Source organism: Prinia subflava, chromosome Z (assembly GCF_021018805.1).
Source record: "Prinia subflava isolate CZ2003 ecotype Zambia chromosome Z, Cam_Psub_1.2, whole genome shotgun sequence".
Lineage (NCBI taxonomy): Eukaryota > Metazoa > Chordata > Aves > Passeriformes > Cisticolidae > Prinia > Prinia subflava.
This window is the reverse complement of record NC_086283.1, coordinates 97,860,364-97,885,382: the sequence shown is the minus strand read 5'-3', so window position 1 is coordinate 97,885,382 and position 25,019 is coordinate 97,860,364. Positions and strand designations below refer to the sequence as shown.

The window sequence follows — 25,019 nt, the reverse complement described above, 5'->3', positions numbered from 1 at the left end:
ATCCCCTGGAGGGAGGATAGGTCCTGGAAGAGATAAAGAACACTGCCCCAGCTGGGTTTAACAGCTGGGCCATTAACAGAAGACACCTGCCCCCTCCCCCTGGAGTTATGAGATAAAGAAAAACACCTCTTCAACTGGTTTAAACAGATGGGAATAGAATACATGCTTTTCGTTGTATATTGCAACCCAAGACATCTTCCCATCCAGCTGGAGATGCAGTGATCTGGGCATGACCAGATCTCTTCCCATAGCATGAGCAAAGTACTATAACATATTAAGTTTACAAGAATTATGTCAGGATTTTAAGCAAAGAAAAAATAGGATTTATTGATTCTTTTGTGATTGTTGAAACACTAGAGTAATTTCCATTAAACCTTTGTATATTTCAGATGTTGAGAAGCAGGAATTAGATCATTGTATATTTGATGTATCCTATTTTATAGACTTGCTGTGGAGACATGGAGACTCCTTCAGTGTGAAAAGATCTGAAATAAATATGAAAGAGGATTATTTCTGCTAAAAGTTGTCCTTATGGCTAGCACTTGGTACTGTGAATTTGTCAGAGATCCATGGCATTGTGCTGACAGAAACTGGAATTACTCTATGTGTGAGCTTTCTAATGGTGTTGCCTGGTGTTGAATGGAAACAATTGCTGCCCTCCAAAAAGAGCATGATTAATATTTATGAAATAGTTTTCTTTATTGTAAACTTTACTGTACATCTGTCCAGATAAAGGTATCTGCCACTTAACTGCTGGTGAGTAGCCGTGTTGTTCCTGCTGGAGCCTGCTGTAGGTGTTTTGTGTCTCAGTGTTGTAAGCACATGTCTGAAATTGGAACAGACATTTTGTCTCTTCTGGTCTAGAATGGAGAAACTCCATTTTACTTGGCTGTTGAAGGAGGTCATGAAAAATGTGCCGAACTCTTACTGGAGGCAGGGAGTGACATCAATGTTTCAACTGAGGTACGTGCACAGTATTCCTCCTAGTGGGACATACCAGGCTGTGGAAAGGACTTTACTAACAAAGGGTATTTGCTTTGCTTTTTTAAAATGAAATGGCAAGAAAAATTAGAATGGGGAATGTAGAGAGGACAAACAGAATAAAACCAAAGTAGAAGAGAAATAGCATTAACTCCATTTGATGGAGTACTGCGGTGGAGCTTTTTATTTCCTGTATGCCCACTAGTACAACATATGACTAGAAAATGTAACCAACTAAGATAAGTGAAAATCCTCCTTTTCTGTGGTGTATGTGACTGATGTGATGACAAATGTCTTCTTCATATCTGATTCCTGAACTGCAGTCCAACTCATATCTGCTGAATGCCTTGGCTAGCCTGATACAAGAAGTTTATCATTCTGGCAGAATGAGAACTTGTTTGTTTAAGCAGAATTATTTTGTAAAAATTAATTTTAAAAAAATTCTATTAATTTAATTATGTTTATTTTTCTATTGATTTATTAACTATTCTATGGATTTACTGGTCAATGTGACTGTACTTTCTTGGTAAGGGTCTAACCAAATAACTAGCAGAGTAGGAGGTCTTGGCATTGTTGTTGTCCATGGCACAGTATAGATGATGATGCTGATCTGTCTTTTCTTTAAGAGAAGTTGGATGGGGCTATAGGATACAGGATATTGGTGTTCCTTAGTATATTTGTTGTGATATAGTAAAAATGGATATTTCCTTCAATGCTGACAAAAGCATCATGGTAACTGCTGATCCACTTCATTTTGTATGATTTTGTCAAAAGATTTTATTGGTAGAGGGGATGCAAAGGCATATTTAAATGCAAGATTACCCAATATTTATACCTCTCTTTAATACTGCTTCTTTCAGCAATAAAAATGTACGTTTTTCTGTCTATCAAATTTCTTTCAGAACAATAGCAGTGCTTTGCAGGTTGCAATTCAGAATGGACACCTACCTTTGGTTAATTTTCTTATCGATAAGAACATTGACCTGGTTCCTAAACCTCAGGTGAGTTTTTGTCAGAATAACTCTTCTGCTGCTGCTCAGCCTGTCCTGTCTTTCCATGGGAATTCAGACAGATGAATGAGATTGAGTAGTTCCTTGAATTTTTCCCTGCACACATTATTATTTGGTTTCTAGATGTTGGTTAGCAACCTGTAGAGACCAGAAGAGACAAGGTCCTGTTGCCAACCCAGGAGTGCCTGAGCAGGCTGGCACAGAGCAGACCAGACATGGCCAGGCCAAGCCAAGGGCCAGGCATTCCCAGAAGGAGAGCAAAGTGCCCTGCTTGAACTTAGCAGTGTGGGCAAAGAGGCAACATGATTTTGAATAAAGATTTCTAAAATGCAGATAAGCACTTCAGCGCTTTCACCTTCTGCAGGTAAATGCACCCTCAGTGCCTTCAAAATCTTCATGCCAACTTCCTTTGCAGTTTAAAATTAAAGAGGTATTTCTATTTTCCAAACCCTTTCTCAGCTTATATATGACAGATGTTTGAGATTTTCTATGAATAGGAAATTATTTTCCAGCTCTACAGTACAAGATGAAAATAGAATCTGGACTTCATGAATTATGCCATGATCACTGGCCTCTTGCAGAAAGCTGTCAAGGAATAAAAATTTATGATGTGCTTGAAATGATTTAAAGGTCAGACAGTTGTTGTGCTGCTTGTTCTCATTAGCTTTCTATTGCAGAAGCAACTCAAAAAATTGTAACTTACATTTTGCAAACGTTTCCATCACAGTGTTGCGTAAGAGCTTGCTTTATTTTTCTGTAGCCCTGAAGAAAGGTCTGTGTTTTACAAAGACACTGACCTGGTGTCTGGCACCATCAATGGTACTGGTATGGAATTACTCTTAAGCTGTATTTTTTAAGAAACTGATCAGCCACAGGTTCAACACACAAAGTGATCTTACCCACCTCATGTGAATTTTGTCTGTTGCTTCTGTGCCCTGGACATATTAATAAATAATCACTCAAATAAAACCTCTGTCTTACTAGCTGCAATTTGTCATATTTTATAAATATGGCAGCAAGTCACTTCAGTATGAAGAGCATTTCCAGCAGGAACATGTGACAAGGATTTGTTCTTGGAAAGTGGATTACAGCATGGGTTTACCGAATACAGAATGAGTCTGCCTCCAGGCTATGGAACAAAGGGCAAAGCCACTTTTCTGAGGGACCAGGAACATTGCCCTCATCTCTCTGTTGTCAGGATGGCAGCACTCAAGGCACTCTCCTCTCCTCTCCTCTCCTCTCCTCTCCTCTCCTCTCCTCTCCTCTCCTCTCCTCTCCTCTCCTCTCCTCTCCTCTCCTCTCCTCTCCTCTCCTCTCCTCTCCTCTCCTCTCCTCTCCTCTCCTCTCCTCTCCTCTCCTCTCCTCTCCTCTCCTCTCCTCTCCTCTCCTCTCCTCTCCTCTCCTCTCCTCTCCTCTCCTCTCCTCTCCTCTCCTCTCCTCTCCTCTCCTCTCCTCTCCTCTCCTCTCCTCTCCTCTCCTCTCCTCGAATCTCCTCTCCTCGAATCTCCTCTCCTCTCCTCTCCTCTCCTCTCCTCTCCTCTCCTCTCCTCTCCTCTCCTCTCCTCTCCTCTCCTCTCCTCTCCTCTCCTCTCCTCTCCTCTCCTCGAATCTCCTCTCCTCTCCTCTCCTCTCCTCGAATCTCCTCGAATCTCCTCTCCTCTCCTCGAATCTCCTCTCCTCTCCTCTCCTCGAATCTCCTCTCCTCGAATCTCCTCGAATCTCCTCTCCTCGAATCTCCTCTCCTCGAATCTCCTCTCCTCTCCTCGAATCTCCTCTCCTCTCCTCCTTGACTGACAGGAGTGCCTTGCTGCATTCCTGAGTTTTGGCACACTGATGCACACCCCATGCACTCAGCATTTCCAGTCTTCTCTGTTTGCCTGCTTCTGTGGGTGTTTCAGGAGCAGGATACCACCCCTGGTATAACTCTGTTTTCTTTTTGAACCTCTGCTAGAGCATGTCACCTTTGCCAAGAGGTGGGCTTCAAGAAGAGCTTCTTTCATGTTTGCATGAGCTTGTAATAATATACCCAAGTATGACAATTTCTTGTTTTTCCTCCACAGCAGAAGAATTCCCCTCTCCATTTAGCAGTTATCAATAATAATCTACCAATGGTAAAAAGCCTTTTGGATGCCAATCACGATGTGAACTCCTTAAATCACGTAAGAAAAGCTGGGAATTTATACAGCTTTATTGGTAAAGGGGAGATTATGTGGGTTTTGCTTGAATTTTATTTTCCTTGTGAGCTCAAGGTACAAAAAAAAGGAAGGAAGAGGCAGCTCCCTCCTAATCTTTTTGTGTGTGTACATATGTATTAGTCACTGGTACATGCTGTGCTAATATTGTTTGAGCAAGATAAGGATAGCACAATGCTGTGTACTCAGAAAATGATTGGGTAATGTATTGTTCATGTGCAATGAATGACAGAAATATCTCTTTGGGACTGGCTTCAGAGGGAAGCCCAGTGCAGAATGTCACGTGGCTGGAAAGAAGTTAATTTTTCCTTAAAGCAACCCACCACGTGCAGTGCTCTAGATCTGTGACCAAAACAGTGCTGGTAAGAAAATGCTGTTAAAGCTGTTGTTGAGCAATGCTTGCCCAGCATCGAGGCCTTCTGTGTCTCACACTCTGTGCCCTCAGTGAATCCACTGAGGTGCTCAGGAAGCTGGGAGGGGACAGAGCTGAGCAGAGCTGAGCAGCACTGAATGACAAGGCCACGGCTGTCCGTGATGCAGCCAGCTCCTCACTGGGAGGATGCTGCTCTGAGCCCATCCACGGACAGCTACACCTCTTTGGTGCTGTCATTCTCGGTCCTTTTTTGCTGTACCAAACCTCCTATAATTGTTAATGGGCGTTCCTGCTTTTGCTATGTTGCATATCCCTTTGTATTGCCCTGCCTGGTGGAGTGATGATAAAAGCACTGGCTGGTGCCTGATCTGGTGTTTTTGGGCCTTGCAAAGGCACTCTCTGTGAACTCAGGTGATCATCTCATCCAGAAAATGAACAATTGCACCTTTCCCTTTCCCCCCTTGGAGAGACGCTTTGTTGAGAGAGGAATGAGTGGAATTTTCCCCTTCTTCTCCCCCAGGACAGTTCTCTCCCACCTTCCTGTAACACGACTCAGTTCTTTGAATATCCTCACGTAATCACACTGTTCATACTAGTGTGTTGTGAGCACGGTTTTGATTGTTGTGACAATTAACAAGTGATTGGGAATGCCACGCAGGGATTTGCCTGGAGGCAGTCGGTTCTCGGGTGGCATCGTGTGTGGAAGGAATTGGACACATCCCTGAGGCTCTTACTCCCTCTAATGGTTTGGGAGTTCATGCCTCAGCAGGAGTGTAGTCCTGAGTAATTCACACACCTCTGAAGGAGGGGAGCCTTGCCTGCCCTGATGGAACACAGGGATCTCCAGGGCTGTGTTGGGTCTGGCCCTTGCCTACCGAGCTGCCATGCAGTGTCCTCAAAAGAGAATGAGAGTTCAAGGAGCACTCAAAGGGACACTGGGAAGCTCTGAAGCCACCATGTGGACACTGGAAACTCACTTAGTTGGAGGTGTCACACCTTTGCTAGCCAGAGACTCACCCTCAAGTGTGATAATTGTGCCAGCACTCGAGGAGAGATGGTGGAAGTAGATGTGGATTTGGTTAGGAAGAGAAACAGCAGCTCCTGCTGAGGGGCAAAAGGGGGAAGATTCAAAAGCCTGGCCTGTAGCAGGACAGGAAAGGGAAAAGGCAAGAATGACAACAGAGGCAGAACTCCCTGGTGTCCATGCCTGAATGACCTCTTAGGCAGGCAGCAAGTATTCACCTGTCAGCAAGGTAAGCACACTGCTTCCTGACTGCTCCAGTGTTGGAAAGGCAGGGAAACCCAGCTGCTGGGGTCAGCTTCTAGGGATGCAGGGATTGACAAGGGGATCATAACAGAAGCAGGCACTCACAAGCCTCTGGAGAGGGCTCTTACTCCATGAATGATTAGGTGTCTCCCCAAAGAAGACACTGCAAACCAGCAAGGCAAGCAGCTACCACAGAAGTATCCAGTACCTGAGTGAGGGGTGGTAGAGGTGAACTACAGTGACCTGGCCAACAACCAGGCTTCCAAAATTCTCAGTGACATCCAGTGCCATGGCCCATGTGGCAGAGGATTGTACAGAGCTCACATACACTGGCCCCCGACCATGAGGGCCAGCTGTGTGCAGACTGGCCTGCCACCCATGGCACTTCCAGGAGAATCTCTCTTCCCCTACCCATCAATCCTACATCTCAGCTGTGGGAAGGCTGTCCCAGCAGGCTGTTAAATCCCATTTGGGGCACTGTGGCTCCCTGCTGAGGAAATGACATGTACAGGAGCTCCCCACTACAGCAACAAGAATGGGTCTTTGAGAAATCTGTGGTTCACCCCGTCCCATTGCTCATTTTATTGCTAGAGATTAATTTACACACCCTTTTGTGGAAGACAGTTGATAAAATCTTTTGCACGTGGCCAGAATGGAAATAAGCCATGTGAAGATTTATCAAGTCTTTGAAGGTGTCCAGCACTTCTCAAAATGGCTTAATAATAGCAAGACAACTTCTCTGGACATGCTTTGTAAAATAAAAGGTTTTAATAACGACAAAACCAAAAAACATTATAGAACAAAGAAATATAAATTGAACACAGTGTAGAAAATGCTGACACTGATTTAAGCAGTCCAAAAAAAGCTTGTAAGTTCTCTTGTGCTTTTTCTTAAGTACTAAGTGGCCTTGGTGGGCTATTTGGCACCTTTCCCAATGAAATTGGCAACAGGCTTGGAGGTGCACTTCCAAAGCCCAATCAGTGCCTCTGTGCTGGCACTGAGACATTTACAATGAGAAGGGTATAGAAAATTGTAATTTAATTTCCTTACATGTTCCAAGGTAAGCTGAAACTCTTTCCCTTATACAGATACACCTGCTTGGGTGGAAATGCACTGCTACAGACAGGGGCTGTCATTTGTGGTTGGAGAAAAGTATAATGACAAGCCTTCCTGGTCAGATAAAATAGAGAATTCTGTAAATTTCCTCAACACATCTTTTAGGAATGTTTTGCACTTTGTCTGTAGCTTGCCTGAAGTTGCCTACAGTCGGTACTTATGTATCCCTAAATTTCTGCAGCAAAGAAAGTAGGGTGTATGAATAAAAAAATATCTTTTATTTATGGGAATAAAAAAAAAGAGATAAATACATGAGATTTTGTGATCATAGTGTAAATTGTAAAATTAACTGATGAAATTTTTAATGTGGAATAGTGAACCTGGTGTTTCTTAGTATGCAAACCTTTAATTAAGATTTAAAGGCCAAAGAAGTTCTCTAACCAGACCTACATGTAAAGTAAACTTGCAATGTCAGAGAAGCATAGGCACAAAACATTCAGATTACAAGGATAATGTGCCCCAAGAAACAGAGTAAGGAATATTCCCATATATGCAGGGCATCCACAATTAGTCCACATTTGCTGCTGCATTTCACCCACAGATGTATGGATTTTCTTACTCTAATTTCTGTAATAGAATAAGTAAATACATATTTGGATATATATAGCTGTGTAGAGACTATACAACCCTTTCAGACTCAAAGATTTACTTGAAGCTGAATGCCATTTTAGCTGTACTTCTTGTTGATGGTTTGGCCTTGTTTAATGGTTTTGTTTGGGTTCTTTTTTTGTATGTGTGTTGTTTAAGGTTCACTGAGCCCATTATGGACAAGGTAGACTTCTGCTATGTATCATCATTTTGTGGCAGGGCTGATTAAAAAACTCTGTTATGGATGTGGTATAATGTACCATTGAAAATTGTGGATATCCAGGTGTCTTGGCATGAATTCCATCAGGGAAAAGGTTACCTGAGAGGATAATAAGGGTGTGGGTTGCCAGACACATGAAGCCCTCTGTCCAAAGCACCTTGCTTTAAGAGGGAAGAGAGAGAGCAAGCTTGTTAATTTACTGTACATTAGAGGGGCATAACAGCAACTCTTTCCTGAGCCAGCTGGAACTTCTGCCTGGTTTTCCTGAAGAGATCCCATATGCTGCCTTGTCTGCCTGAAACAAAACTGGCAGATCACTCAAAAGTTAAATGATTTCCCTCTGTTTGGTATTTTCTCACCAAAGTCACCTCTGGTTGTGAATCTGTTTTAGATTCAGCCTGTGAGATGCTACTTCTAGGGGTAAGTTTGACTTAATGCATTTATTTGGTGTCTTTAATTCCAGAGGCAGGAAACCCCTCTTCACCTGGCAGCTGACCTTGGCCATGTGGAGTTGGTGGAAGTGCTGCTGAAGTCAGGCTGCAATCTCAAGGCCATGGATAAGGTAAATTGCATTCCTCACACATGCAAGGATAACGTGATTTTATTTTTTGTTTTATCATCTTCCTTACAGAGGTGCATGAAGAGCATGTTGCCAGTTGTGTTTGCTAAGAAAAGCTAACTCCAAAGGAAGGCTTATTTTAATATTGCTATACATGCAGGTTGCAGAGATCTGAACTGATTTTGGTGGAGAGCTGTAAAACTCGAGGTGTAAAACTCCCAAGCTCTGTGGTTTGAAGGATAATCACTGCTTCCAGAGACCTTTAATGGAAAAAAAAGGTGTAGGCTTGCAGAGAGGAAAATGGCCTGTGGCTGCCTGTACTGTGCACCTGCAGCCAGGCTCACTGCCAGCAGAGATGCAGCTTCACCAGGTGCAGTGATGGAGAGTTTGCCCTTTGGCACTCCAGACCATCTGAGGATCATGGTGACATTCCAGATCCATTCAGGTGGATACTTAAACCCTGAGATCACATTCTGCCTGGAAAGATAGAGACAAAAATTACAATGGCTGGAAGAAGTACCAAAGCAAAGTTGCTGGGGAAATGCTTTTGAAAGGAGTACCAAACCCACTATTCACAATTTTTGCCAAATTACTGCGAGGTTGAGTGCCCCCTTTTACACTGCTACCACTTTTCTTGACATTCTGTATGACTGAGTTGATGGATTTCATGTTTATTATGAGCAAAATCTTGCCCTTTTGCAACTTCCAAAAGTAACTTTCCAGCACAAAACTGTCCTGATGAGAAGTGAAGCTTTATGGATTAGGATTGTCTTGTTTTGCCTTAGCCTGGCATGAGGCCTGGGGCTCTGAGTGTGGGTGGTATGGTTGGTATATTTTGGGATGCTGAGGTAAGATGCTGCATTGTAGTTGAGCATTTCCATTTAGAACCATGCCTACACTTTTCAAAGGGCTGCAGTTCTCAGAGGGATCAACCCAGAATGAAATCTTGTCTGCCTTAAACAGCACCTCAGCCACTGGGAAATATTTTCCACCTATTTGTATTCCAAAGGTAGACACAAAAAACTACTTATTGCCTATGACCTTAAGTACCTGCAAGTCCTTGGGCAAGGCAGTGCCCTGGTATTACAGCAGCACTGATAAAGCTCAGGATTTGTTAAGAGAATTTGGCTCTGAGCCTGTACAAGTTCTGGTACAAGTCACCTTTCTACATTGTTTTTATTTCTCAGACTAGCTTGCTCCTTGCCTATTTTCTGGATGACCCCTGAGACCATGCCAGTGCTGGGAACACATGCAAGTACAGTGCCCTTAGAACTGAACTGGTGCTGAGATGCCAAAAACGTTCCTGTTCTTGCTGAACAGTAACAGGAGGAAGGGGAGCCTGCTTTGGTTGCACAGTATTTCCATGGCCTCCATGCCCTGGCAGCATGAATACTCACTCTCCAGAGAATGCCATTTATCTGCTCCTGTCAGAGGCCAGGAAATGCACTCCTGGGAGCTTTTCCTCCATCCCATCTGCAGATAAAGCTGTCTTTGGTTGTGAGTGATAGTGCACAGAGAGCTCCCCACGTGCAAGGCTGCTGTGCTACACGTGCATCAGGATGCCAGCAGGGTCTGCACTAGCACAGGGGTACAGAAATACTCCCCCTTATCCACCACCTCTCTCTCCCTCTGTGGAATGCAGAGCTCCTCTCCAGGGGTGAGCCAAAGGAGATCTTGGGGTCTCTGGACTCTTCACATATAAAATACGCCTATGCATAACAGATTTAATGAAGTGTATGTTCCTTGGCTTCCAGTGTGATGCTCTTCTGAAAAACAGGTTAATTAGAATGATCTTGAGCAGAGCCAGGAGGTAGAATTCAAAAGGTGTATCTTAGGGAACTATCTGGAGAGTTGAAATACCTTATAATGTAATTAATGAACCTTCTAATTAAGGGATTGACTTCTCTTAGATCTGATTTTCTAGAAATGCACTTGTTATGTGGAGAAGACCCAGAATATTTAAATCCAAGGCATTTTCACTCAGTGCAGATCTGCCAAATACAGAAAATTGCAGAGAAATCCCTTTAGAGCCACTGTAATGCCTGTGCCTCAAAGTGCAGATAGCAGAGATGGGTTCAGGTAGGCTGAGCAAACCTCTGCAGCTGGAATTACAGCAATGGCTTTTAATTACTGTGACTCCAATACCCACAAAGCGTCATCCCATAGCTGTGCTCCTTTCAGATGAAGAGAAAGCAATTTCCTTTTCATTCTGTGAGCCACCTTCTCTTACCATCTAAAACAAAGCACAAGTTTTCACTTTAAGCTGGAGGTTTCTGCAGTGCCAGTTTAACTGTGGCATGGCAATGGGCTGTGTTGGTGGTAGTTTGAACGTGGACACAGTGACTGGAGCCTGCTGTGAGGAATGCAGCAGGCTGAGTGCAGGTTTCTGAAAGCAGCTGTACCTCACCAGAATTTTTTTCTGGGCAGTTTAGTGTGGGAGAAAATTGACCAGCTCTGGGTTGAGGGGATCCAGCTTATGCAGAGCATAGAATTTTGATTGTAGCTATCCAAAAGCTATAAAATTGTTGTAAATATCTCTTCCTGAAAAAAAGTTAAAAAGGGATGGGCCTCTATAAACAATTCCTGTGTTTCTTCTATGGCACACCCAAGATAATGTTCTGATTCACTGCCTCTGCTTTCAGCATGGAAAAACTGCACTAGCCACAGCATCAAGGAGCCATCATTCCCTCATTGTAGACATGATCATTAAAGCAGAGAGGTATTTTGCCATGAAACAGGTAAGAGGCATCTTTCATTAAACAAAAGATACCTAAGGGAAAAGCCAATTCTGATTTTAAAGTGCCTTTTGGCTGAGGTGGTTCCTTTTGGCAGGCAGCAAGACTGGCCTTGATGAACTAAAGTTAGGATTGGGAATGGGAAAGTCTCTAGACATCCAGGTTTTATTCCTCACTAGCTGTAAAACTGCAAGCAGATCTCACCATTTTCCTGCCTTGTGCTCCATACACAAGCGGATGGAGAGAGATTCTAAAATCTAAACTGTGCCATCAGCATCATGGCTGGGATGACACGGATCCATGCTGATTCCTGGATCCTTTGGTGCAGTAAAATCTGTGGCCAAAAAAATAACAGTGAAGATGTCTGTGATTCCTCTGCTAGCAAGAGCTCAGCTATTTCAACAGGAGCTCCCTCTTCTGTTCCTTGTGTGTTAATTATAAAATTAAATCAATGAGATGGAAAAGAACTTCACAGCAAGTGTGAAGGTCATGACTCGGGTTGTCTGAATTTCTCCCCTTCTTTCCCTAGTTGTTACTTAAATGCACAGTGATGGGCTTCTCTGAAGGGCTGCAAGTAACCACCATATCAGTTTTTGACTTTGTTCTCACTCCTGCTTCTTGCTGAGTTGGCCAAGTGTATAAACACACTGACCCTGTCCCAGAGCAGGAACAGGAATTAGGCAGTTTTACCACCCCACTCCTGTCCTGAATGGCCAAACCCACGACACGTGATGTTACAGGGCTGGAAAATCACAGATCTAGATTAATTATTGCAAACAATGCCTCCATGATCACTCTGTGTTGTGCATTTGGTTTGCCCCAGTTCAGCTGGAATTGTCAGGCTTACTATTGTTTCTTTTGGCTTAAAGAGGAATTAGAAGTAGTCTGTTGCCACAGAAGACATGACAAGTCTGACAGAAACCCATAAATTTAGCCCATAATGCTCTCCACTGCTTGGCATTGTTCACTGAATTTTTTGAAGAGAAGAAAAGGTGTTAAGCAGATGCTTTTCTGCAGAAGCACCAGAGGTGTTGGGAAATACAAATATAAATGTTTTTATCCTGTTGCCTGAAGCTGAGAGTGCAGCCTTTGGAACAGCTGAAATCCTGTGGCTGTGGAATGTGATGCTGTTCAGGTGGTGTTACCATAAAGGGAACTACAGCACTTTGAACCATTATTTTAAGGACTTTTTGTTACATTCAGCTGACTTGTTTGTGACAAACCATAGCTACAAAAGGAAATGTCATGTAGCTGAGAGGAAGGGCACATAATAGGGAAGTGTGTCATCTCTCTGGTTTGCCCTTTTCTCCATTTATCATTTCTACCCAGCCCTTCCCTATCATTTTCCAGGCTGGGTTTAACTGGATTTGAGGGCAGGTGTTACTGCCTCAAAACACACTTAGCAGCAAAGAGAAGCTGTGCTGCTGCAAAGGGGTTTTTCTGTTTGTTTGCTTGAGGTTTTTTTTTCTATGGCTTTTTTTTTTTTTTTTTTTTTAAATTAATTAAAATCACAAGAAAAGGAGAGACCCTGAAACTGACCTGTAGAATGTCCTAAACTTTACCTTGCATGTGTCAGGCAGCATGAAATAAAGTCTGCATCAGAGGAATGGAATCAAACATACATGACAATGTTTAGTTATTCTTTTTCATTCTGTTAAGTCTCTTGTAAGGTTAGGAAATAATCCTGCTGTACTTTTCTGCAGTTGGAATGAAGCATTTATGCCTAGCACTTTATGCCTAGCATTTTTGAAATGTAGCCTACTGCCATTTCCTTTTTTGCTTCGTATCTGCTTTGTCATCCTCTATCAAATGAATAAAGACATTTTTTCTCTTTGAAGATTGATTTGAAACAGGACTAGTACATAAAAATAATAAAATACAGAAATAGCTGGAGCTTATCTACCTGGGAATTTTCCTGGGCACAGTTTAACTAGGGCTGAAACCACTGACTGACATGGTTTTTGCCAAGGTGCCCAAACAAGAGGTAACCTCATCACTACTTTTTCAGGTGAGCCATGCCTACAGCAGCAATATCTTTTAATCTGGAGGGTAAAATCCACGTGGTTTTGGTTTCTGTCTGATTTTACTTATGCAGGAATGAAACTAGATCCATGTTCAGCACACATGTACATGTTGGTGTTTTACACTTTGCTGAATGGGAGTCCCCATGATAAATCCAATGGCTGATGGTGCCAGCAAAGGATCTGGAATTCCCCACTTCAGCCAAGTGAAGCTGACAGAGCAGGGGCAGGAACAGGCTGAGCAGGCACTGTGCCTGCCCTGTCCTCAAGGACAGATTACTACTTTGAGAAGCAAGAGAAAAGGGTAAGAAACCTGGGTTTCAGCTGTGCCTGAAACCCATTTGTGTTCTAAACATGCCATACAGAGCCAAGCAGCACAGCATTGCTGGCACAACAGTTGCTGTTGTGTATCAAGTACCAGACAAAGTGGTTTGTTTGCAATTCACTTAGTAATACATAGCAACAGACTCTGGAACTCTTTGTTTTAGTTCTGTTTCCATAAGCCACACACAGTTCCTTTACAGGCACTCAGCAAATCATTTGTCCCAGCTACATCTGCACAGGACACTGCTCACTGAGCAAAGGTTCCCAGCTCTGTTATAAAATTTATCATCTGCTTTCCTTTTCAGACACATTTTGCTCATAGTGGTAACGGGTCAGACTTCAGTGTGTCCTTCAAACAAGACCACAGCACACAGACCAAGCAAATCCGTTCCTCCCTTTGGAATCTGGCATACAACCAGTTAAAACCCCGTGAGTGGAAAAAACTGGCTGTGTTCTGGAAGTTCACAGATGAACACATTAAAGCTATTGAAGAACAGTGGACAGGTAATAATATCTGAATGGCCACACATAACATATAGGATTAAAAAAACCCCACGAGGCAGCGTTGCTTTTTTAAACTCTGTCAGTACCACCTAGTGGAGGGGTGCAAGCCTTGTCCCTGGTTCCTGAAGCAGTGATGAGCAGTACAGGACACTTCTGCTCTCCCTCTTGGCCTGAAGGAACCTTCCTCTTTGGAATTAAAACTGGAAGCCATGAGCATCATGGGAGGGTCCTGTCATGCTGAACATCATGACACAGGGTGATTTTGGTCATGCCCTGTCTGCACAGGTGCCAGGAAACAGGAGTTTCTGGTTTCAGGCCTCTCAGGTGCTGGGAAAAGTTCTTCTACAGCACATGTTGTACTTGCTACTACTACTCCAGGGTGTATTTCCACAGCATGGGGAAAAATGAAAGGAAAAATTAATTTTAAGATGTATTAGGCGTTTCTTTTATGTCTTAACAGTAATGTTAGGATAAAATGAGGGTTTTTTAAACTTTTAAAAACATTTTTTAAAACTTTTAAAAGTTTCAGTCTTCATTTCTTTTGCTAGATGAGAAAGGTAATAAGTGTAAAGGAATAAATTCCAAACTTGGAACTTTTAAAGTGCACAGGCACAAGATACACTATTTCTGGCATATTGAACAAACACTTTGTGTATTGCATAGGGAAAAAAAGTTACAAGGAACACGGAAACAGAATGTTGCTCATCTGGTTACACGGCACTTTGGTGGCTGGTAAAAATCCTGTTAAACATCTACATGAAGATCTGGTGGCAGCAGGACTTCAGCCTTTGGCTGGTAAGCTGACACAGAGCATTTTACAGTCCTCTGGGAGAGTGCAGGGCTGTGCTGAGCTCCCTGTGGTGCTTTGGCCAGGGCAGGGATGGAGGACCCTTCTTTTCTGGGACTGCCCTTCCTGAGGGGTGAGGCTGATTGAGAAAAAACATTTATTGTCAGATTTGAGGTCTCTAAAGGAAGGTGTGTGCAAACTTTGCTGCCCTCAGCTGTCCTGCACACGTGGGTAAATTGTCCTTCAGTTAGTCTGACCCTGTGCAAAGCAGAGCACACCAATCAAGTGTTTTCTCTTGCTTTACAGAGAAGATCAGAGCTTCAATTAGCACTGGCATGGACTCCAGGAAATGTGCCATTTCATGAGCTCATCAGCAAAACGTGGCATATAGGATGGAATTACATGCCAGATGGAAAGAGGCTTTCAAATAGCTTTTTGGGAAACAGAAAACCTATTCTGAAGTTGTACAGCTTTTTCCACCCTAGAAGAATTTGCACTCCTGAAATGGTTACTTTTTCTCAAATGCTTGTAATATAGAAATGTAAAAAATTTAAGAGCAAATGGCTGGCTGGTAGTTTATAACTGCTAGGCAAGACTCACCACTTACAATTGCTACACCTGACCTAACTGGATAAAGTAATTCTGTACTGGAATTGCAAATTAAGCTACTTCTTTGTGTCATATGAAATGTAAATAAGATGTTTTCTACATGAAAAAAAATTAAATTTAACAAGTGAAAATTACGTGTATAAATCAATTAACACCTCCAGAAATAAGGTAGCATCTGGCTTCATTTGGGATTCAGGTTTTTATACATTCTTGCTAGGATTATGACAAATCTTTCTACTGCAGCACTTGATTTATGTAGTGAAGAAACACAAAAATGTTATGTGTAAACACCACGTGTGTCTGGCTGCAGAGTTTTCTATCATGGCATAACACTGTATACGTACCCCTAAAAGAGCATTCAATATTTGATACTTAACACATCTAGCAAGTATTGAACTATTTCTTGTTCATGTATTTATTGAATTAATACTTGGCAGTGTCTTTCTGAATAGGTTTAAACATTTTCTTACTACTGATTATACTTAATATCTGAAAAACTTATGTAAATGCCTATCTTTGTGATCTTCTTTATAACCTAGCAATAGTTTTGTCATGTAATGGAGGAATTGCCTTTTCTGTTGGCATATTTTGTGCTGAATCCTACTGGTTGTACTAAGAAGGTGATCTGTAGTCTGAAGTCTTATTCCAAGCTGTGCTCTTGTCTGTGACCTTCTTTGACTCGGCTGCAGAGCATCCCAGCAATATGAGGAACAGTCCTGTAAATCCTAAAGGTTTTTGAATTAAAGTACAGATGCTTGGAACCCTGCAGTACTCATCAAGTTCTGCAACATTAGCTTGGAAGATGAAAATGTTTAAGAGTTTGATGGACTGGGTACCTCATGCAGCCTAAATTGGACCCTGGGTGTGGAGGATGCCACCCTGCTGTTTTCCATTTAAATACACTGTTGTAGAATATGATTAAGGTGAATGTCAGCTACATTTAATTGCATTAGCAACTAGAAGTATTTGTAATACAAATAAATTTCATTTTCTCTTGAACATAGATGTTCGTATCATTGGGATGATAAACAAAGAGATTCAGACAAAAATCACATTGTATGCTTTATTTAAAAGTGTGCAAAAGATTCCTTAAATAAAAAGTGTTTGTCTTAACAATAAATGTTTGGAGGTAGAATAACAATTCAAATTGTTGTTTCCCCTCCAGATTTTATTATAAAAGCACTTTTACTTAGAAAAACCTTCCTTTTTTAGAAAAGGGTAAACACATGATATGTACTTTAGGCCTTACTGCATCAAATCCAGAAAGACTGAGAAGAGGTACCTTGATTAAAAACCCCTACTGGTGAGAAAGTCAGTCAGTCAACAACTTTTATTGACTGAACACTGGTTTGGCCCTGAAGCACTCGCCCAGCTTGTCCTGCAGGTCTTGCAGAGGTAGAGCCAGAAGAATGAAACACAGTTCGAGGGTATTTAGCAGCAATGGCTTGTGATATGGTTTGCTGGAAAGTAATCAGACACATCAAAACACTTAATGGCACAAAAAATTCACATTAAAATAGCTCCAGGCGAGCTGGAGTTCAAAAAGAAAGACCTGTGATCCAGCAAAATGAAATACACTTATCAAGAAGGTAAAAATAAATGGTCATTTAACAGAAAGAGTAAATACTTTTCCTTTCTTATCTGTAACACACTTTTTAGAATACAAAGTGCTAGACTTCCAATTAACTAAGTATCTTGAGCTTTTATCACCTCAATCTTACTTGAAGATTGGTTTATTTTAGTTTTTTACCATGCTGTTCACAATTTTCCCCTGTAGTGCTAATTTAATCATGCCAAGTTTCCTTTTGAAGTATTTGCTATGAGGCAGTCCCTGAAAGATCTCTGAAAAGAGAAGGTTTGCAATTTTATCAAGAATTAATTTTCTGCCCATAAAACTGCCACCTTAGTGTAATAAACAGCATTCATTCTGCTTTTAATTCAGGTAAATTCTCTTCACTTTCAAATTAACTCAAGACAAATGTTTGACTTAGATTTTTATTTGCAGAATGGGTATACAGAATATATCTCTGGGCTGTCACATTTATCATATTTTCAGAAACCAGTTTTTTTTTACAGTAGTTCAGGTGCTTTCAGACTAGTCATAAAATCTGATTTCAGAAATAGTTTTTAATTACATAATTCCTAAATAAATAAATAAATTCCTAATTTATTAAATAAATAATTCTTAAATAGTTCTTAATTAAATAATTAAAAAACAAGTCTTAATTAAATAATTACCACACTGAATCTCTAAACTCCTAAGAACATACAATTTAAATATTAACTTCTGCTTAGGAGCCCAAATGCTTGAAAGCTCTGTGCAGCAAGCCACATGGCTGTGAGTTGTGGCAGGAAATGGGGATCTTTTCCTGTTTCTGCTCCTGACATGTGGTGAGGAAACTGAGGCTGCTTGGGAATTTGGGAGGGGGCACAGCCAGGACAGGTAACCCCAAGTGACCAAAGGGATGTTCCAGTCCATGTGGCACCAGGCTCAGTGTGTAAAGTGGAGGGATGAAGGAGTGAGGGGGGGACATTTGGAGAGATGGGATTTGTCTTCCCAAGCAATCCTTATGTGTGATGGGGCCCAGCTCTCCTGGACATGGCTGAGCACCTGCCTGCTCATGGGAAGCCCTGAATTAATTCCTTGGTTTGCTTTGCTTGTGTGCACAGCCTTTATTTTCCCTACTGAACTGTCTTTTTCTCAGCCCATGAGCTCTCCAGCTTTCCCTGAAAATCTCCAGGTTCTCTCCCTGATCTCTCTGGTGGGGGAGTGAGTGAGCAGCTGTGTGGGGCTTGGCTGCTGCCTGGGGTTAAAGTACAACATCCCCTCACCAGCACTTTCTACACAAAGACAGTAAGAACTGTTTGCTCTTTCCAACAGCCCTCAAGTCTGAGCTTTGTCTAAAACCTCTTCACAAGGTCATTTTGCTTCAAACTATTACCAGATGCGTTGTAATAAAAATACTTTAAGAAGCATAATCTGATTTACCTGAGTGACTGGGTGATGTCTCTCGACAATGACTGAGCTCATGGGTGGAGCAACTCCCATCACTGCCAAACTCCCAGCTCTGGATTTCTGTCCCACATCAGCTCGGCCTGTGATTCGAGCAGTGATAGTTCTTCCTGCTTTCTGTTGTGCAGATGTTATTACTTTTGCCATGGGCTACAAATGAATTAAATATTAACAGGTAAAACATTCTAAACATAATATTTACAATGCTCTAGTGTTTCTGCTCTGTTTTATCTGCCACATGCCTAAATGGAATGCATGATGTTGCAGGAAATCCAGTTACATTGCACAGGACTGAATTTGCTCCACCTGGCTGCAACCAGGATTACTCAATTTTTTTTCCATTTGTGAAATAGCATTTCAAGCAAATGACTTCTGTCCCGAGGGAAGTAAGACTAATTTGGCAAAAATCAAGCAGCATGGACAGTTTAGCTTTGCTTGCTGACTGCATGCTTGAGTGACAGCTCAAGGTACTTCTGTCACTGTGGAAATCCTTTGTAGCAACAACAGAGCAGATGACAAAAAATCTCCCATGCATACAATAATGCATTTTTCTCTGACAGTTGATAGCAGACTGTGCCAAATGCAGTAAAGAATGGAGGGCAGTTTAGCATTAAGCACAGAGAAGGGAATGAGGGTGAAATTTCAAAGAGCAGAATAACTAGACAAAGCACTTTCTGTAACAAAAGGTTATCAAGTCAAACATGCATTGTTCCTGTTGCACTGTACCCAAGTGTTCTTGCACTCCTCTATTCTTCATTTTGCCACACTGCCCTATCTATGAAAAGTATTTAAAACTGCTCCTAGCATAAATGAATTTTTGTAACATAAATGAGCATTTGCACAGCATACTGCTATGTAAACTCTATTGGCAGTGTCCTCAATTACACACCTGTGTTACTCTGAGAAAGGCACAAATAACAATACCCAAACTAATATTTGTTATGGCTATGCCTTAAAAAAAGGAAAGAAGTTAACTTTAGCATATTACCAGTTTCTGAGTTGATGTCACACCAGATCCTGACGTTGTGCTAGTGACAATTACTGGAGAATCAGAATCTAGTCTGGTCTCAGGAGTGCTTGCATGAGCCAGATGGCTAGAAAACTGAAAGGAAACCAGAGTTTATACAAAATGAGTATCACTTTTACTTTCTAGAAAATACTCCTTAGTAAAGGAGTAAACTTAGTAAAACTCTAGTTTTACTCCTTAGATAATCAGTTTTTTGACTTTCCCAATTACCCTTTTAATTGCAATGTCTTTGCAGACATTTTACCTCTAGTATTACTGTTTTTTTCTAATTTAAAATTACTTGTCTAGAAATTGTAGAAATGGTGTGAATAACATTTGTCACTATTAGAATGAAAAGTCAGGAGAGAGACATGCATATCATCTCTGTTCTAACCTGCTCTCCAGCATGATACTGGTTTACAGTGGCAAAAGTTTTCAGGATGACTCCAGGGCAGGTCCAAAACAACCACTACTAGATGATGATCTGGCTAAGTTGATATGACAGGAAAATAAGCTGAGTTCCCTCAATGTGTTACCCCACTAAAAAAGAAGTTTGAAGTCAAGCCAGCTTTTCATTTTTCAGTAGTATAATTAAATTCAGTTTTTTTTAAAAAAACCCTCTTAACTTTTTTCTAGAGAAAACCTTAGAGAGCAGATTATGCTTATTGCAGTGACCTTGTCTTCATTAGTTTAATGCATTTTCACTAAAATTACAAAAAAAAAAGAGCTTAATGGAAGTACAGAAGGCCACAGCAGCTGTGCCCCAGTCACTTCTTTTTCACAGTGCAGTCTGAACATGCCTGCAAGTTTCCTTTCAGACCTGAACTCTCTTCAAAAAAGCTCCAATCAAGGAATTTCATTTTTGGCATTAGGAAATGCAATTCTGTTCCAGCTACATGCTTACCATGTTTTCCATCTGAAGAGCAGGTGCTGGGGGAGGTGGTGGTGAGGGTGGACTGTATGGTGAAGGAGGTGGCCTTCCTGCAGCAGTGGGAGCATTATCACTTCTCCTGCTTCCTATATCCGTTACTAGAAACACAAAGAAACGGGATAAACACATAATCTAGCTAACCCTAAGGGGTGGGGATATGGGGGAAGATAAGTGACAACAAAAATTCTAGTATTTCTTTGGGATTTCTGTATAGTCTAATAAAAGAGCAGGCTTTTCTTTATAGAGATAGGTAGGTAGACAGATATAAACAAACATTCCTGTATTTTACCCTCTTTTGAGACACTTGTAAATGTTTTTCAAGGGGTTTGTGTCTTTGTTATGTCTCAACACCCCCATGCCACACGACACCTACTTGAAGTGCAAAGAACTGAGTTTCTTCTTACTGCTTGCCAAAACTAAAACCAGTGTGCAAGAGGGGTTCTTATCCTAAGAGACAAAATCCAGTTTAGACAGGAAAACACAAAGGTCATAGTAGACTTCTGTGAGGGCACAACATCCTTAAGGGGGTTTACTGGCAGTAAAATGTTATGCACCAGCAGCAGCATCTCATCCCCACATATAATTACTGGACAGTGGCCTCACCCTGGCTGTAGGGCTGAGACAATCTGCAGGCACCCCAGAGCTCTCATCTCCCCTCACCACAGTAGGCTGGCAAGCATCAAGCTGAACAAAATCCATCTGGGACACTTTTATCTGACAATATGACAGACAGTGGGGATGCCAGATCTGCAGACATTAGCACAGTCTCTTTTCCTTTTAGAAGAAGGACTGTTTTAAAGGAAGGAGAGAGAGGTATTCTTATTTACTCTTCTGTTTCTGAAGAGGCTGATGCTAGCAGTTCCAGAACAAGAGAAATTTGCTCATTCCAGGAACTACAGTGACACCCTGTGGTAGTTGTGTTTGGTCTTTTTATTACAGCTGAAATAAGCAGGAAAATCAAAAGGATGGTGCTTCAAATCTGTGCAATACTTGTAGATGTCAAGAGTAAAAGGATGCCAGAATATTAATTTTGTACATATTTATCTGTGTACACACACATTAAGCTTAAGCACAGACAGGACCAATGCACAGTTATAGACCAGTCAGATCTGATCTAAGTTACTGAAGAAAATCAGTGTTATGATATTTATAACCAAAAAGTTATGAATTCCTGTGGCTTCAGTGTTCCTTTAAACATATAAAGAGGTTAAAATAATCTTAATATACTAATAATTTAAAAACCTCAGCAAATTAGGCAGATAACTAATACCATCAATACTGACACTAAATATTATTAAGCCATTAGGGGTGTGATACATACACACTATTAATAAATACATTATAATGGTATATGATATGTATTTTACCTGTAGATTGTGTGTATATTAAAATAACCTAATAATAAATTAGTAAATGGGTGAAATTCTGGTTTTTATATCCAATGACAGTAGGTGGCACTGCAGTGTTCATATGAATTTATAATTGCTGACTGATTCTGGCACATGGAAGCTTTGATGTCCACAGATTAAAAGACTAGAAACAAATCACAATCATCTTCTCTGATGTTTGTGTCAGTCCAGTCCTCCAGTGTCCTGATCACTGTTCTACCTGATTAAGAATGCAGATCAACCTTATTAAATAATTATGCCACTAAATTCATTAAAACACCATCTGGCTGTAAGAAAAAGGTACTATGCCTGGGGCAGGGGAGAAGGTGGTACCAGAGGTGGTAGGAAGGAAGGTAGGTAGGAACTGCTTGGGACTGAGGACAAGGGAGTCTGTCCCAAGATGTTGTGAAGCATAATTAAAAAGCATAACTGATTAAAAAGCATAATAGTGGACACACCAAAAAACCAGAGTTATGGGTACCCCAACATCCAGCACAGCAAAATCTTTAGGTGTTGTGCTGGTGTGGAGTATCAGTTCCAGCTTCTGAGTAAAAATCAAGCAAAACTTTTGGTCCATGACATTCAAGGCTTGGTCACAACTATTCTAGAGCTCAGTTTCCTTAATTTCCTTACTACTTAGTCTCATATTTATAGGTCTACAGAAACAATGCTTTCACACCAGTCCATGACCCTTCATTATCAGGGATAATACCTGATAATACCTTTTATTTCTTTGTTTACTGTATTCAAAAAACATGTCTGTTGCCATGTTTTTTGAAAACAATAAACAAGCAAATAAAAGATAATGTCTCAAGACGGAGTAATTCTTAATCAGTAACACAGTGAAAAACAAAGTACTTGAGAAATGGCCTGTAATTTTAGTCCCAAACTGCGTATCTTCAAGAGACCATTCATTCTTAACCTTCTACAAATACTGATGTTCAATTTTTACTAGCACACCACTAGTACACTTAGTTAATGTCAAATTAATTTCCTAAGTAACTGCACAAACACCACTTATGTTTAACAGGCTTAGACAGTTGCTCAGGTAAGCAGCCTCCTACATCTGCTTCAGGTTTTTATCTCCTCTTCCTTTTATGGCAAAGAATTTCTCTAACGCAGTTCAGAAACTTCCGTGTAAAACTGTTAAATTTAGGAGCTGAAGTTACTTGTCTGAGGCTGCCAGTACAGCTGGTTGTTGAGGCACATGTATAGCTGTGGCACTCCTGCTACTTTCTCTTTAATGTAGGTTGCAATTATGCCCCCACTGCCACGGATTGTCTCACCCTGAGTGATTCCATTACATCTGTGCAGCTCCTCCCCGTGTAGCTGCACGGGTTTTAGGGCATGCTGCTGATAAAAATAGACTGGTGTTTCCTGTTCTGGCACCGAGTTACAACTCAATATAGAACCTGAGAGATTTGCTTGCCCTTTTTACATTCACAAGCAAGATTAAGGAAGAAGGGAGAGCTGTTTGGGAAAAGCTGATTCACTGCACACTGAGATTCCAGAGCATAAGGGAATTTTCAGGATTTCATCTTCACTGCTCCATAACCTGGTGTTTTAAGAAGTTTGCCACCTTTGACTTGCTGTTTTGCCTTCAGCTGCAGGTTACCACTCTCCCAGCAAGGTGGGATGAAGAGAACACGTTCCTCCTTTCAGCTACAGCAGTATGAAGTCCAGCTTCAGCATATTTCTCAACATATTCAACAAGACATTTTAAAGTAATAAAAGTTCAATAAACTCTGTATTGCCAAAAATTCTCAAGGTAAAAAAAAGAAAAAAAGGAACTCCATTGAAACAAACAAACAAAAAAATCCAACAAAAATGCACATACTACCAGATGAGACCTGCTATTTATACTAACCAGGATCTGGCCTACTGTCCTTGCTTTGGAACACGGTCATTGCTTCCAGATTCAAAGCACACACACCACGCATGAAAGCTTTCTTCATGGTGTCTTCATACTCATCTCTTTCATTATGCAGTCGCAGAATCTCAGCTTTTGTCTGCTCCACAGTAGCAGTTAGCTATGAAACAGAATGAGGAAACAGGCCTCTCTTACTTCTGAATGCAAACTACAAACATACTTATCAACTAACTTTAAAAAATCATTTACTATATTTAAATAGATAGAGGCTTTCACATGAAAATCTCTGCTTCACCAGAGATGAACAGCTCATTGTAGTTTCTCCATAACACAGCACAATATTAATAATATAGCTTATCAAGGACAAGACTATTCAAAGGACCATCAGACTCTACCTAAGCACAAATATATCTTGAAAGCTTTTGTCTTTTAGGAATTGGCATCTGGCACAACCCAGATCTCTGAAGACACATGGGTTCATTAAACAGAAGAGCAATGGTTCTAAGACAATTATTTAGGTATAAGGGTGAATTTTCATCACTGGTTTCTCTTCTCTAGATACTGTAAAAAACTAAAAGTGCTGAGAAAAGAACAGAGCAAGTTGCCACTTATGGTTTTTGTGCTGTTAAGACACATTTGGTAAGCCTGTTCTTAAAATTCTAGATTTAATTTCTTGCTGAAATACAAATATCTTCGAAGGTGTATTTTAAAACCAATTACTTGGCATGCACCAAAGTACAGGTTTACAATTTAGAGGAATTTAATTAAAGCACAGGTTAACACCATAAGCTCCAAAATTTCTTCAACAAGCTTAATTGGCAAGCTAAATAAAACCCCAACTTAATTTCAGCCTTTAACAGAGTAGCTATTACAGAAAAAGAATTGTACTCATCATGATCATTCAAAGTAATAATGGTCTTCTATTTCCATTGTCTTCCTCATTAAGACCTCAAAATACATAGCCCATACTAAAACCATGCTGTTAGAAAACAAATGGCATTCCCATTAGGAGGCAACTACACATTTGTCTTGTTTCACCAAATTCCAATTTACTTCATCTGTGCATGAAATTGCACATGCAGATTGGCAACATTTTACATCAGACACAGGGAAAAAATTACATCTAAAAACATAATACAGATATTAGATTCATTCAGGTTTTCTTGCATACTTGGGAGCTCTGTTCTGCTGGAAAATACTCAAGTTTGTTAGGTTTGCTGGGAAAAGAGATACTTTGGAGAGACAGGGATTGGGAGTCAAGGAGCAAAAGAAGGGGGAAAAATGATTTTACCTCTGCAATTTTGGCTTCATAATCATTGGTGAGCTGAACACAGACATCTTCTGCTCTTAACTGACAGGCTTTTGTTACTTTGTCTTTCCATCTTTCTTCACTAACAGAACGCCAGGCTGCCCACACTTTCTTCATCAAAGCTGTCTGGAAATGTTTATCTGCCATTCTAATTGCACATTCCTTAGGAAGAAAATACAACCACATCATACAAAAGCTCAGGGCTTATAAAAAGTT

General features: G+C 41.0%; 2 protein-coding genes across 7 annotated transcripts in view; one reads left to right on the top strand and one right to left on the bottom strand.

Moving 5' to 3' along the window:
• Positions 1–16,289, top strand: part of ANKDD1B (ankyrin repeat and death domain containing 1B) — a 29,460-nt gene extending 13,171 nt beyond the window's left edge. For 4 of the 5 annotated variants that reach the window (XM_063422764.1, XM_063422761.1, XM_063422763.1 and 1 more), the window contains exons 8-15: positions 865–963; positions 1,884–1,982; positions 4,052–4,150; positions 8,211–8,309; positions 10,949–11,044; positions 13,692–13,890; positions 14,554–14,685; positions 14,984–16,289. In XM_063422764.1, the coding sequence (XP_063278834.1) occupies positions 865–963; positions 1,884–1,982; positions 4,052–4,150; positions 8,211–8,309; positions 10,949–11,044; positions 13,692–13,890; positions 14,554–14,685; positions 14,984–15,042 (882 nt within the window). In that variant the 3' untranslated portion in view covers positions 15,043–16,289. The remainder of the gene's footprint in view (positions 1–864; positions 964–1,883; positions 1,983–4,051; positions 4,151–8,210; positions 8,310–10,948; positions 11,045–13,691; positions 13,891–14,553; positions 14,686–14,983) is intronic. The other variant, XM_063422762.1, reaches the window with a different exon arrangement.
• A 255-nt stretch (positions 16,290–16,544) lies between these two features.
• The window catches only part of POC5 (POC5 centriolar protein), a 30,907-nt gene continuing 22,432 nt past the window's right edge, over positions 16,545–25,019 (bottom strand). For both annotated transcript variants that reach the window (XM_063422759.1, XM_063422760.1), the window contains 6 exons: positions 24,786–24,965; positions 23,492–23,654; positions 20,210–20,334; positions 19,288–19,401; positions 18,276–18,449; positions 16,545–16,746 (listed from right to left, as the gene is read on the bottom strand). In XM_063422759.1, coding sequence (XP_063278829.1) covers positions 16,603–16,746; positions 18,276–18,449; positions 19,288–19,401; positions 20,210–20,334; positions 23,492–23,654; positions 24,786–24,965 — 900 coding nt within the window. In that variant the 3' untranslated portion in view covers positions 16,545–16,602. The remainder of the gene's footprint in view (positions 16,747–18,275; positions 18,450–19,287; positions 19,402–20,209; positions 20,335–23,491; positions 23,655–24,785; positions 24,966–25,019) is intronic.